We start from the raw sequence: 12287 nt of genomic DNA on the forward strand, positions 1-12287 counted from the left end.
TTCTTGCGGCAGCCTTTACACTGTGTCGTCTTGACTGCGAGCCACTCACGGTCAACGAGCCCGCCACTGTGGCCCGAACTGCTGTATCATCTTTACTGCCAGCCTCCGCTAACGTGGGCCGGAGTGAAGCGATTGACAGAACTGTCGTCGGCAACTTTTTGAATCCCACTCTTACACACAAGGCCTTCTGTCTCACTCCGAAGGTCTGACTGTCCAGCTGAGCTTGGCACAGTTTGCTCCCCTGTTACGGTCTTGGGAGCTTGCGCTGCTAAGGTTTTTCGGAGATCCATGTGAACTGCCGGTAGTTCTTTTTGAAAGAAGCCCGTGTGAACAGACATGGTAGAACAGGTGTTTATAAAGAGCCTGGTTACCTCCTGTTTGGACGTCGGACCTACACGGTACGCATGCACGCATGTAGACATGCAGACTGTTAGGCACAAGGGACTTTTTCAAAGCGGAGCCACCTTCCACGGAAAGCTGTAAAGGTACTTTCCATGGTTCATGTCTCCTAGGGATGTATACGCTCACGTCTCACCTGCCCGTCCATCCTTCTGCCGTATTCTCACGTGGTCGCACTGGTGACCTCTCTGTTCCCAACCTTGTCGTTATTGCGGTGAATTTCTTCGGAACTTGCCACTGAGGGGCTTTTTCCGTGAATTCCCTCTGAGTGGCGTATTCCGTCAGCTTTCTGCATACCACAGCCTATATTTGGGATTAGCGCTATGACACGTTGGAGTAGTTTTTTTCACGATGCATGTGATTGCTTCGTAGCACAGCATCTGCAGAGCCATGAATCACTTCGAGTCGCTGTCTGGCCAACTCACCGTTTCTTCCCCGGTCTCCTGTTCTCATGTTTCCCCGTTTCTCTCGACTCCGCTTTGTCAAGCTGCACTGAGAGAAGACGAAGCTTTTAGCGTGTCGCTTTTTCTTTATACGTCGCGTACGTGCTTGTTCTCCACGTTGTTTTGATGTGACGTCTTTTTCAGTTGCTGACAGGGGTTCAGACATCATATGCGTGCCTGCGTTTTTCAGCTTTCCTCGCGAGACTGGGAATATCTTCGGCACGACAGTCTTCTCACACTGGACGACTGGGGCCTTCCTCCCGCTTACTCTTCCAGGGTGGGATCGATCTTCTCTTCTTGTTTGGGTGTCAGCCTGCCTTCTCGGTTGGTTTTGCTTCTTTAGCAGTTCTGTTTCCAGACCTTCATCTCTTCAGGATTGCTCGTTCTTTTCGTCTCGTTGGCAGTGTCACTCTCAGGCTGCTCTTTGTTTTCACCCCCGCTCGGTGTGGTTTTTCCGTCTTGTCAGGCCTCTTCGACACTCCCCTACCCTTTCTCCCCTGTTTTGTACTTCGGAAAGATGACACGAAGAAGATTTCTCAGCATCTTGTCTTTCGCTTCAGATCGATCTCCCTCTGCCTCGTCCGCGCCATAGATAGCCTCGTATCACATGCTACCTCTACTCTCACGGGCAGTGCACTGCAGCAGCTCGCTCGTCGTTCTTGTTCTTCTCTTGACTTTTACTTTGTGTCTATCTTTCTGTCCTCTCTCGGCCATTCAACATGGTATCAAAGAGCGATGACGCCGATTCTAGACAAGGCCCTGGTGCCCCTACAGCAGCACTTCCATACCCCGCAAGCAGAAGCGCCCGCAGCGGTATTCCTCCTAGTACCACTGAGCATCTTCCCGCTTTCCTTCGGAGGCTTGTTTCCGGTGCGACGTCTTCTCTTCGTCAGAGGGAGACATCGTTAGCTCTTCTACGAAAGAGGAAAGGTTTTCTTGCTAGTGTTTATCGATACAAGCTTACACGCCGTGTGTTGCAAATCGAAACCGATCGAATGCTCCATCTAGGAGCGGCGAATTTCCTCGTCATACTAGGCCAGTAAGCTTGAGGTCTTCATTCGATAGCTTGAGCAAGGCATGAACATCATCCTACTCGCGCTAATGTCTTTGTATCACTTCAGCCTGCGTAGCCAGCATTCCCTCGTTCATTCAACCGTTCTCAGCTTCGAGAGCTTGGGCTTGGTTGCTTGTCAGTGGGTTCTACGCATTCCGTCTATCTGTCTGCGGCTTATTGAGGCTGTAGAACGGCACGTCTCCAGACTGCTCTTCTACAGTTGCTCCAGGCAGGAAAATCTCTCGTAGCAGAAAACTTTGTAGAACGCCATAAAATGAGAAGCTCCTTGATCCCTTCAGATTGCTTGTCTATGCGCACTCCCGCATAGGCACGCCGATGGAGGTACTCCTGGGGACACACAATTCATGGCTCTACGTTTATATATCCACGTATACACGTTTATATATATATACATAGATAGATGCACATGTGGAAACGAGGTCGCTTACGAAGAGTCAGATGGAAATCGGATATGATGTTGGGGGATTAGGAGGAGGGCTGGACTCTCGATATGTGAAGGCCGGCATCTGCTAGGACTTGACGTCAGGGCTGGTCGCATTCTCACCGGGTTTCTGGGGGTGACTTACCTTTTCCTACTCCATCCTTTGGAAGAGTTTTCTCTTCATTTGAAGACCAAAGGCTACAAGGACAGTGACCAAAACAACATCTGCGGTGATGCTTCTCTCCCGTGCTTGGTTACAGGTCTCTGGGATTGTCGTTACGGTGTATCTGCGTGGGGTGTATCTATCTGCATATCTTCTTTGATTCTTTCTCCTTTCGCCGTCTTGAAAGAAGATGCGCTGCGGCGGCTTGTCTTCTTCTTGCCTGGAAGTACGTAGAGGATAGCGAAGTGACACGGTAAGTCAAGAGACTTCTACACTTCAAACCATCCCAGCTCTCCCCTACGTATCTTGTTTTTTTATATACGCCATATGTGATTCTTCGAGTAACTCCCATATGTTCTTCCATCTTATTCACAAACTGGCTGTCTCCCTTCTCTTCCTATGCCAACGGACGCGACTCGGAGCTTTCGAAGTCGCTTAGAGGTCATGCATAGTATATGCATATACATGTATATATATACATATATACGTGAATGCATGCGAATGTAAATGCAGCCCGTCACCTCTTACGACTTGTGTAGTAGTGTAACGCCGCCAGCCGCTGATTTATTTATACACGTAGTTTCATGCATGCACGTATACGTATACATACATTCATATACGTATGTGAATGCATGCAAATTCAAACGCAACCTGTCGTCTCTATGTGTGTCGTATATATAAGTATCTTTGAGCTGTATGTAGGTATGAAAGACATATACGATGGAGCTCCTCTGTAGCCATGACGACCCTAAGAAATCTCTTTAGAAGGACAAATCAGCAGGTCACGGCGCGCACGTGAGGAGAGATCTCCCGTGTTGGTCGTCAGAGGTGTTGCGTTGGCATACAGGCTGTTGTCTTTTCACGTTCATTTAGATCGCCGGCGCGAAGCTTGGGTTTCCGGTGGGAGAAAAATCTAGTCGGGAGGGCATGTGTCCTATCTCAGGGGGGCGTTGCATGCATGAAGCTTAGACAGGGCCAGTGAATTCTGTGTTATGTGAGACGGAAATCCATGTATTATCCCTTCTGCATGCCATCAGGTGCACTCGCAAGCTGTTTGATCTCGCCAGAGGGATATACCGTGTATCGGTTCACCAGAAGGGCAAGGAGCTCCGAGAAGTTCGCGACCTTCTCATTGCACTGGAGCGTGGAGATATAAGAGATGGAGACGGTTTTAAAGGCGTATGTCGGAATGTTGCTTGTGCTGTCCAAGGAGGGAAGGAGAATAATCTGTCTCAACCTGCGAAATCTCCTTGTAAAAGTGAACAGCCTCGTCAATCTGAACCTCTACCTTGTCCTACCTCTCCTAGTTGTTCTTCCTCTTCTCTTGCCACTTCGATGTCCCAGAAAGCTGCAGTCGCAGGACTCTCTTCACAGGAATTGCCTAAATCTTCCTGTCCTTCTCAAAACTCTACCATCGCTTCTCAGGTGCTATCAGATGCCTGGCTGGCTGACCTGGCATCTTCCTCCCGGTGGATGCATGGGGATTCAGCAGTAGGCTTTCGCATTCTTTGTCATAAGATCCGAGTCTATGAGAGTGGGATTCTTCGAGCTCTACGCTTCAATGTAGGCCCTCTTGATCTACCATTCTCGGCTTTAAGATTGCAACTAAAAGCTTTCTTGACCCGATGCTCTCATGCACCAAGCATACACCCTACTCCTCCTACCACCCCTACTACTACTACTGCTACCCCTGTATCGTCATCGTCATTATCCGCTCATTCTATTAAGCAGACTTCAGATGGGCATCTCACGGACTTGTGTTATCATTCCTCTCCATCTCATAAAACTCCTTATCATACCCCGACATCTTCGTCTCCCTCCTCCTCCTCGTCCTCCTCTTCGACCAGCCGCACTGGATCATCATGTTGTCCTACAGAAGAGAGTGGCCGAGTTCAGCGGCGTTCACGCGAGTCAAGCCCTTCAGCAGATGCACAACAACCTGGACAGGGCTCAGAGAGAAGCCGACCGGTGGCGGTGGGAGAGGGTACAAAGGGGGTGAAGAAGAAGACGAACACAGACACCCGGAAGATCAGCGAGCCTACGTCGAGTGTGAAGAAGGAGAATGATCACCAAGGAACAAATCAGAAGAAACGAAATTCAACGTCTGACTGTGGCACCGATTCGAGTGGTACCGCGGAGTCTCCGCCGTCTGTACGTGTCACACGATCAAAGTCTCGGGGAGCTATGAAAGGATCATCATCGTCAGTTGGGGCAGTCACGACAGAAGTTGCTCGAAGTTCTGATGGATCAGGAGGTATGACGAAGAAAGCCGTAGAAGATGCAAATGAAAAGAAGTGTCGAGAGGAAGTAGATACAAAAGAGGTGAAGCCAGGGATCGGTTTGGAAGGAAAAGAGACCAAGGGGCTAGACCATACAGTCAGTTCTCCCAGTACACCTAAGACCAGCGGCGATACGAAGGTGATTTCGAAGGCGGAGCCGCCATCTGTTGGTAGCGCGTCTTCTCAAGGGACAGAAGAGATAAAGAAAAGAGGAGTGACGGACTCTGGTGGTGTTCAAACAGACAAAGAAGGGGAGGTCGAAGACTTCAAATCAAAGGCTTTCTGTCCTGTCGACTTTCATCCTTGCTGCTGTGAATCCTGGCCAGCAAGCGGCGTCGCCTTCGCTCAACTTCAAGATCAACTTCACTCCGCGGCGTTAAGGGAACTGTCACTTCTCTTTCGGACTCCTTTTATTCTAGAAAGAGATACGAATGCCGTCGTAGCTGCCTGTGTCATTCGTGCGGCAATTGCTTGCGGGCTCCCCCTTGCTTATTCTCCCCCTCCTCCTCCTCCTCCTGCTTTCAGCAATACAGACAGAAGAGATCAAGGCACTCACCAACCGGGTGATGGGACTTCTACAAAGACAGCCACCCCGAGCCCTTGCGGTCCGTCAGCCTCTGGTATTCGTTGCATCAACCCCGAGCCCGTTACAGAAGATCTAAGTAAGAAAAGCTCCGCCAGGAAGGACGAGACTCATGGGAGATCCTTCGATGCTGCCGATGAGGAACTCAGAAATCCAGACAAGGCAATCGAAATGAATGAAAGAAGAGTGAGAAGCCGAGTGAAAACACCAACAGGAGAGAAAGGTAGGGAACGATTCCTGCAGGCCTTGGAGGCCTTTGATATGCATGTGGAGAGGTTTCTGAAAGGCCTGAAGAATCCTTTCTGGACAAGGAAAACGACAGTGATGAGGGGGGGGGGCTCTCAAGATGCGAACACCAGCAAGGCAGCCAGACATGAAGAAGACATGGATAGCGATCTAACTCGAGGCTCCCAAGTCTTTGGAGTTGACCCAGTGGAGGTCCAAGCAGCTTTAAGCGAACTACGATTAGCGACTATATGGATGGATGACCTGCTACATACCCGTGGGCCTTTGCTTCTGCCGTCCCCCGTCCTGACTCAGCCGCAGACATGTAGGAGTGTCAAACGAAGAGATGTGTTTTCTTCCGCACATGATGATGAGAAGAGACGACGGGTGAAGTTCGAGATGAAGATAACAAAGACCGAGGAGGTCGGGGTGGCCGAGGAACTTGAGGAGGGGGCAGAAGAGCGGATGGTCACCTCGGCGTAGGCCTGGGTACTGGTAAAACAAGATGAGAGAGATAGAGATAGAAGTCGTCAAGCAAGTGAAAAGGAAGCTCCGGCAGAGCTGCTGTATATAGGTATGACTAGACGCCATCGTATGCAATGAGATGTTGGAACAACCCAGTCGTATTTCGGTGGCTGAGGCAAGGTGTTATCTTTACATGATATGTTGATTTCTCCGGAGTCCTCGAAAATGGTATATTTGTGAAGAATGGATTCCACTGGTATTTTTGTGCGGAATGGATTCCGTTGGTATATTTGTGAAAAAGAAAGGATTGAGTTGGTATATCTGTAAAAAGGAAAGGATTCATTTGTTTCCCTCATTTATCAAAGATCTGCGAAACAGGTGTTCTTTTCCTCGAGTCCGGCTAACCAGAGAGATACTGAACAGGGGTGACGACCGTTCTTCTCGTGTCACGTTGTTGTCGTAGTTCACGAGCACTGCTGCCGGTGCTGCATACCGGCTTTCTTCTCTCACGACCCCCAGAATCCGCCTCTGATTTGCGAATTCTTAAGATTTCTTTGCTGACGCTGGAGGCAACTACATCCTGCCTCATGACTGATTCTCGCGTGCCTGGCACGTCCTTTTGATTGGTCAGCGGCTTAGGGTGAGTCGCCCGCTGTTGAACCGTCACGTGTTCTCTAGATGTGACTCTGATTCGGTGGTAAGTTAAGCCTTATCTCTCATCTATAAGGAGGCATGGCTTCATGAATACTTGACGAGCCAACCCCGATGGAAGAGGAGAAGAAGAGGACGTAACCGCCCACCGAGTGCCCTGTGCCTCTCTTCCAAGGACAACAGAGCCTTGATGCTGACCATGTGAGACGGGCGAAACACCCTGTGTCGAAATGCTGCACAAGCAAATACAGATGTCTTGTGAGTCCGTACACTTCTGGTTAGCGATCGACAAATATAGGCAGAAAAAGGCACCTCGCTCTCTCTACGACAAGATGCTATCAGCTGTCCTGCTTTCCGACATCTGTAAGGACACGGCCAAAGGAACTCCTTAGCGAACAGACACCGATTTGTATGGTACAATCGGGTCGTAGTTACTAGGTGAAGAGAACCACTCGTGTCTGGTAGCTGCCCTAATAGACAGTTTCTTTTCTACGGACCTTCCACAGTAGCAAATTATCTCATCTCCCTTCTCTTCACCTTGTCTCTCTCCTGCCTGCTGAGTCAAACCTACAGCCTATCGCCACTGTCAGTCCCGGAGACGTCTACCGCTGATCATACGGCAGTACTTTGAGGTGGTCTACGACTGCGACTTGCGCCAGCGACTGCTGAATATGACGATGGAAAGGGGACCAATTCCCATGGCGAGCCCGAGCCCTGTCACTCCATTTCCTATGGCCATGGAGGGCGGGGGTTTGACTGAATCAATCATTTGACAAGGTACACAGCGTCTTTTCTTGTGTACATACTCTGTTCACCAAAGAAAAAAAAAACTGCATCTGCGCATAAAAACTACTCCCCGAAGTTGTGTGTGTACACGAAACGAACATTCCCGATGGACTACTGGACCCCTAGCACTCTTCGCCCCTTCTTCAAAAACGTTCCCGGTGCAGGACATCCATCACTAGATTTTCTCCCCCGCAACAGAATCGGACTCTCCCTGCATTGCATGACCACTCCCTTACCGCAGGTCAATATAGAGACTCCGTATGCTGCAGCTAGTGCTGCGTGGCTGAATCGAGTACATGTGCTTTTCTTTCTACGCCTACAGCCCGCGACCCCCCCCTCCCCCTGGTGACTGCATTTCAGTGACGCCTCTCCCTCCCTCGGGTTCACATGAGCGCGCCAGTGCCAGCGTTTGTCACTAGGGAACCTGGGCTGCATTTCGATCACATCCAATGCCTCCCTAGGGCGGGCCTCTCTAGACCATTCACTATGGTGGATTTCCGTTCAAATCCATCTCCAGAAGACCCATGCTGAGCGAGAAGCTCGGCAGATGATCCATTCCACCCGATAGGAATCGAAGTTCCTAAGCAGAAAATGAAGCACCACAGCCCCGTTTTCTACCATAGTCAGAAGCGTGCAGAGCCATTCTGTAACTCCCTCTCTCCATGTCTATACACAGTGCAACAGCAGATGCCTATACACTAGAAGGAGAAGATATACATCCACTTCAATAGGCGGATCAAGCCCCAGGACAGATTAACCCGCTGCTCATTCAAATCTCAATCCCCCTGGATCCTTTAACTACACGCAATGCTGGAGACCAAACGCACGGGGTGTCCATACACCCAACACGAGCGAGCCCTGTTATGCACTCACTGATCGGAGATGTCCTGGCGAAACAAATAAGTCGAGAAAACTCGAGATCGGGCGTTCAAACGCGCTTCTAAAGACGGAGACTATGACTGGACCCCTGGTCAAAAAAATGAAAGAAAGAGAAAAAGCGCGATAGTTAATACAGGATCTTCTGTAAATACCGTCGGTCAGCATGGCGGGTATCTCCTTGGACCGCACGCATGCTATCTGCATGCGCCACGTTACTCCGAAGGGGAACATGGTGGTGCATGGAGTGTATGCACTGCACTACCATACTATTGGAGAAGCGAAAGCAAGCACATGTGTGATAAAGCCCAGCCACGTGCAAAGAATCTACGGGGTGATAGTTTCAAGCAAGCTGCTGGTGACAAAGATACTTACAAATCTACAAGACACACAAGCTGGGTTGATTGCATGAGCGAATTAAGAGATGTTGCAAACAGATGAAGATGATGGAAGTAGACAGGTCATGCTTCAAACAACGAAAACTTATCTGATGGAGAATACGTATTCATGGTTGCTTTCCCGTTTTATATGGACAAGCTGAGAGAAAGAAGAAGAGGGGCGGCAAGTGATAAAATGATTCCTTCTTTAGTCAGGAAGGAAAAAAGTAAATGAGCGTCCGCCTTTCGTGATATGGTAGAGGTAATAGTAGCGATGATTTCCTCGTCAAGGGGAGGTTCTACCCGAAGGACAAGGGTCGTCTGTGGCCTGGCTACGGACTGAGTTGAACTTGACGGGACCTCACTTCCATACCACCCCACGCTCAAGGTGGGATAGGGAGCCTGTGCATTCTCAGGAATCTTAAGACTCCAAGGTAGATTAATTCCGTCACCTTGTGCAAAAACAAAGCCTGCGGGGGCAGATGGGAAGGTCTGTTCATAGTTTTTGAGGGTATCCGGAGAACATCTCGCAAACGCATCTTGACAACACTGTTTCTCAATGTTTCTTGGTATGGGACTTACCGCCCCAGCGCAACGTATCTGGAGCTTGTCTCCGGGATTCACCGTCATAACAAGCTTCTGCGTACGGAGGTCGCAGCTCTCAATCGAGACCTTCCTATTGATCCCCGCTGTTCCCGCGACGCCGTGTTGCGCGATGACAGAGAGGAAGAGACAAAAGAGAAGTAGAGAGTATTTGCTAAAGGAAAAACGAAGATCGCAAGAACCACCGTCCACCCGGGAATGCAGTTTACGCTCGGAATGCCCCCTCATCTTTGCTCTGTGGTGATTTCAACGGAATCCCTGATCAACTGGAGAAAGGGGAGAAAAACACAGGGCGACGGGGAAGGAAACACGGAGACAAGAGACCAACGCGGACAGAGACAAAGGGCCTTGGCTTCCCTTTCGTTTCAAGCCGGATCCGCTATGCCAATGATCAGGGGAGGAAGAAAACGCCCCTCAGCAAAGCTATCTCTTTTCCTCGGGCGATGTCCTCAGCACGACTTCTTGAAAATTCTCATGAACATCCGCAGTATATACACGACATTGAGAATAAAGGGTACACTGTGCGCAGGAGGGCAACGGCATCAGAGCGTGAGAAGAGAAGAAGCATGAATTCGGAGGAGGCTCTCCCCATTCCATAGCCTGTTGAGCTTTCATCGAATGCAACGGAGGGAGGGGACGAGAATTTGCCCGGTGACTGTGCACGCAAGCCGGCAAGGGGACAAATGGAGGGGTCCGATTTCCGCAAGTTAGGGCCCGGCGCATCGAATTTTCCCTCGGGCAAGGCCCTCCTAAGACTAAGGCGAAAGCGAGTCACATTACATGCAGAAAGAAATCGAAGAGGAAACACCAATAGATAAGCGACGTTCTCTATTTCCCTTTCAGGATGAGGGCCCTGGCCCCCGGCGGGAGCGTGTTGGCTGTTGTCAGCCAGCCGTCCTGCAGGGTGACCACGCTTTTAGTATTGCGGAGCAGGGCCACGATCGGACAGGAGACAAGGACCATACTGACTCATGCCTTCGTGAAACTCTGCCTGCAGGAAGCTGTCTTGATTAGGAATTCTGCGGGGAAAGACTTTTTTCCCGGTCTGCCCGTCTAGCCTACACGCCGCTGGATCGGCACAGAGTGCGGTGGAGCCATGTATGTTAGGCAGCAGATCCCTGGGGCTAAGGTACCTTGAGTGGGTTCAGATTGAGTAAGCAACCAGGCCTGAAAGAATCAGGAGTTGGAGACGTTTCGAGGCAGACGTTGAGGCCGAGGCGGCTTCTAACTGTTCCGTCCTCTTCGTAGCCGGATGAGCCAAAACGCCAGGCGAGTGACATGTTGACAATCCGCGGCCCGACAGGCAGCATCGGAGCCAGTGTCCCGCCACTAGCGAAGAAGGAGCCGTAGCGTTGGACTTCTTACCTCGAAGCTCCGCCTGTACAGTTAAGCAGCATGAGCCAGAAAGGGGTTCTACGCCGTGGTACCCTCAGCCGACATCTCCAGAGAGCCAAGGAGCTGCAGACCGCAACTCCGTTCTCAAGCTCGTGTCACAGTAGCGTACATGCTTGGCTGGGTGGAAGAGCTCGATGACACGAGTTTACAACAGTCAGATATTTGGACACGCTCGGACGAAGAGACGGTGCCAACCAGCAACGCTGGATGCGGGCTGCCACGTCAGAAAGAATCCGATAGTCTTCCCGTTCGTCCAACCAGACCACCTTTGCTCCTGGACTTAAGGGGATGTGGGCCTAGCTAGCGACGCTTCACATCTACCTATGCTGCCATCAGACACAATGGCTCCCCGGGCCAGACTAGCCTCGTTTCCCTGCTAGGCACGCACTGAGGTTCTGCATGGAGTGTAGCACCTCGAATCGGGTGTTACCTCCATACACCGGGCGTTGAGCCGTTCGGTCAGTTCATGGCCACGAAGAGACAAGGTCTGACTCGCTAGGTCAGCTGCGCAGCTCAGGCTCTGGTGATTACGTCTGGTAGCTGAGTAACAAACAGCTATTCAGCGCAGCTCTAGCATGATCAGTCCGAGACCTTGACAACGCTGCCACCATCAAAAGAACATTCTCCTTGGGAGAATCCACTCTGCCTTCTTTCTTCCCGTCGCATACCCAGTGGCCACTTGACGCAACGCTTCCAAGGTTACAGCTCGAGTGATCCGAGGACAGCTGACATTCCGCTCCAGGAGATCTCAGCGGGAGCGCACGTCAGCACCACCCAGGATGCTCTCCGGCAATAGACATGCCAGCCGTCCGGAGATCAAAGAAACTAAGTCTCTGCGTTCAGAAATCTTAAGTGAGATTACGGTGGTTAAAGTGCCTTCAAGACCGGGTGAAAAGATAAACCCGCTTGCCTTACACGAATAGATCCCCGCTCTATACATTTGCTACACTTGATTGGTAATTTCTTCATTCTTTGGCTGGCACCGAAGTCGCCAGTGACGTCGCGTAGCTCCATGACGCTGGTTCCACCGGGATAGAGTGAAGCTGCTGATTGATTGCGGGCAGTAAGAAGTTGTGGACGCTAGGAAGGCGGCCGGCCATACCTCCTCATCCACAGACTGGCACCTGAGAGAAGCTCCGTAATGTACCAAATGTGTATACCCACACACAAAAGATGGAGTCAAGTCGAGCCGCTCCAGTTCCTTGCTTTCCATCAATGGGTTGGCTGCGCAAGCGCAAATAACAATCACATACGTCTGACGTGTCAAAGATGGCCGTCGCCCGTACAGACTCGCCAAACTTGCGCGCCGGGTTAGTTACTTCTCGGAATCCCCGAGTAACGGAATGAGCTCCGAACTCCGAGCCCCTCTGGGACTCAGTCACCAAGACGAAAACCTGCATGAATGCGCGGGTTCACTCCGCTATTCAAGGAGCTCCATACGCAACTCGAAACAAAAACCAAAAAACAAGGCAGGCAGGCTTATCACTCTGGCGAAAAACTACATCTACTCAACACAACCAACAGCCAGAGGAAAAGTCACGGCCGG

General features: G+C 50.7%; 3 protein-coding genes across 3 annotated transcripts in view; 1 reads left to right on the top strand and 2 right to left on the bottom strand.

Moving 5' to 3' along the window:
• Positions 1-506: 506 nt before the first annotated feature.
• Positions 507-6580, top strand: CSUI_007758 (uncharacterized protein). The gene is made up of 2 exons (XM_068067902.1): positions 507-2754; positions 3539-6580. Exon 2 carries the CDS (start codon positions 3837-3839, stop codon positions 6069-6071), a length of 2235 nt encoding a protein of 744 aa, XP_067920115.1. The 5' UTR covers positions 507-2754; positions 3539-3836; the 3' UTR covers positions 6072-6580.
• A 1305-nt stretch (positions 6581-7885) lies between these two features.
• CSUI_007759 (sag-related sequence srs33) lies at positions 7886-10526 on the bottom strand. Its single transcript, XM_068067903.1, has 2 exons — positions 10480-10526; positions 7886-10101 (listed from the first exon to the last, which is right to left on the bottom strand). The coding sequence occupies exon 2, from the start codon at positions 9572-9574 to the stop codon at positions 8891-8893; it is 684 nt and encodes a 227-aa protein (XP_067920116.1). The 5' UTR covers positions 9575-10101; positions 10480-10526; the 3' UTR covers positions 7886-8890.
• Positions 10527-10835: 309 nt separating this feature from the next.
• CSUI_007760 (uncharacterized protein) overlaps positions 10836-12287 on the bottom strand; it is a 2240-nt gene continuing 788 nt past the window's right edge. Inside the window, exon 2 of the mRNA XM_068067904.1 lies at positions 10836-12287. This exon is cut by the window's right edge and continues 1 nt beyond it. Coding sequence (XP_067920117.1) covers positions 12246-12287 — 42 coding nt within the window. The 3' untranslated portion in view covers positions 10836-12245.

This window comes from Cystoisospora suis (assembly GCF_002600585.1).
Source record: "Cystoisospora suis strain Wien I chromosome Unknown contig_4176, whole genome shotgun sequence".
NCBI lineage: Eukaryota > Apicomplexa > Conoidasida > Eucoccidiorida > Sarcocystidae > Cystoisospora > Cystoisospora suis.

Bases quoted from the DNA above. Each gene is read 5' to 3' on its own strand.
- CSUI_007759 (XM_068067903.1), bottom strand. From the start codon at position 9,574: ATGAGGGGGCATTCCGAGCGTAAACTGCATTCCCGGGTGGACGGTGGT.
- CSUI_007758 (XM_068067902.1), top strand. From the start codon at position 3,837: ATGTCCCAGAAAGCTGCAGTCGCAGGACTCTCTTCACAGGAATTGCCT.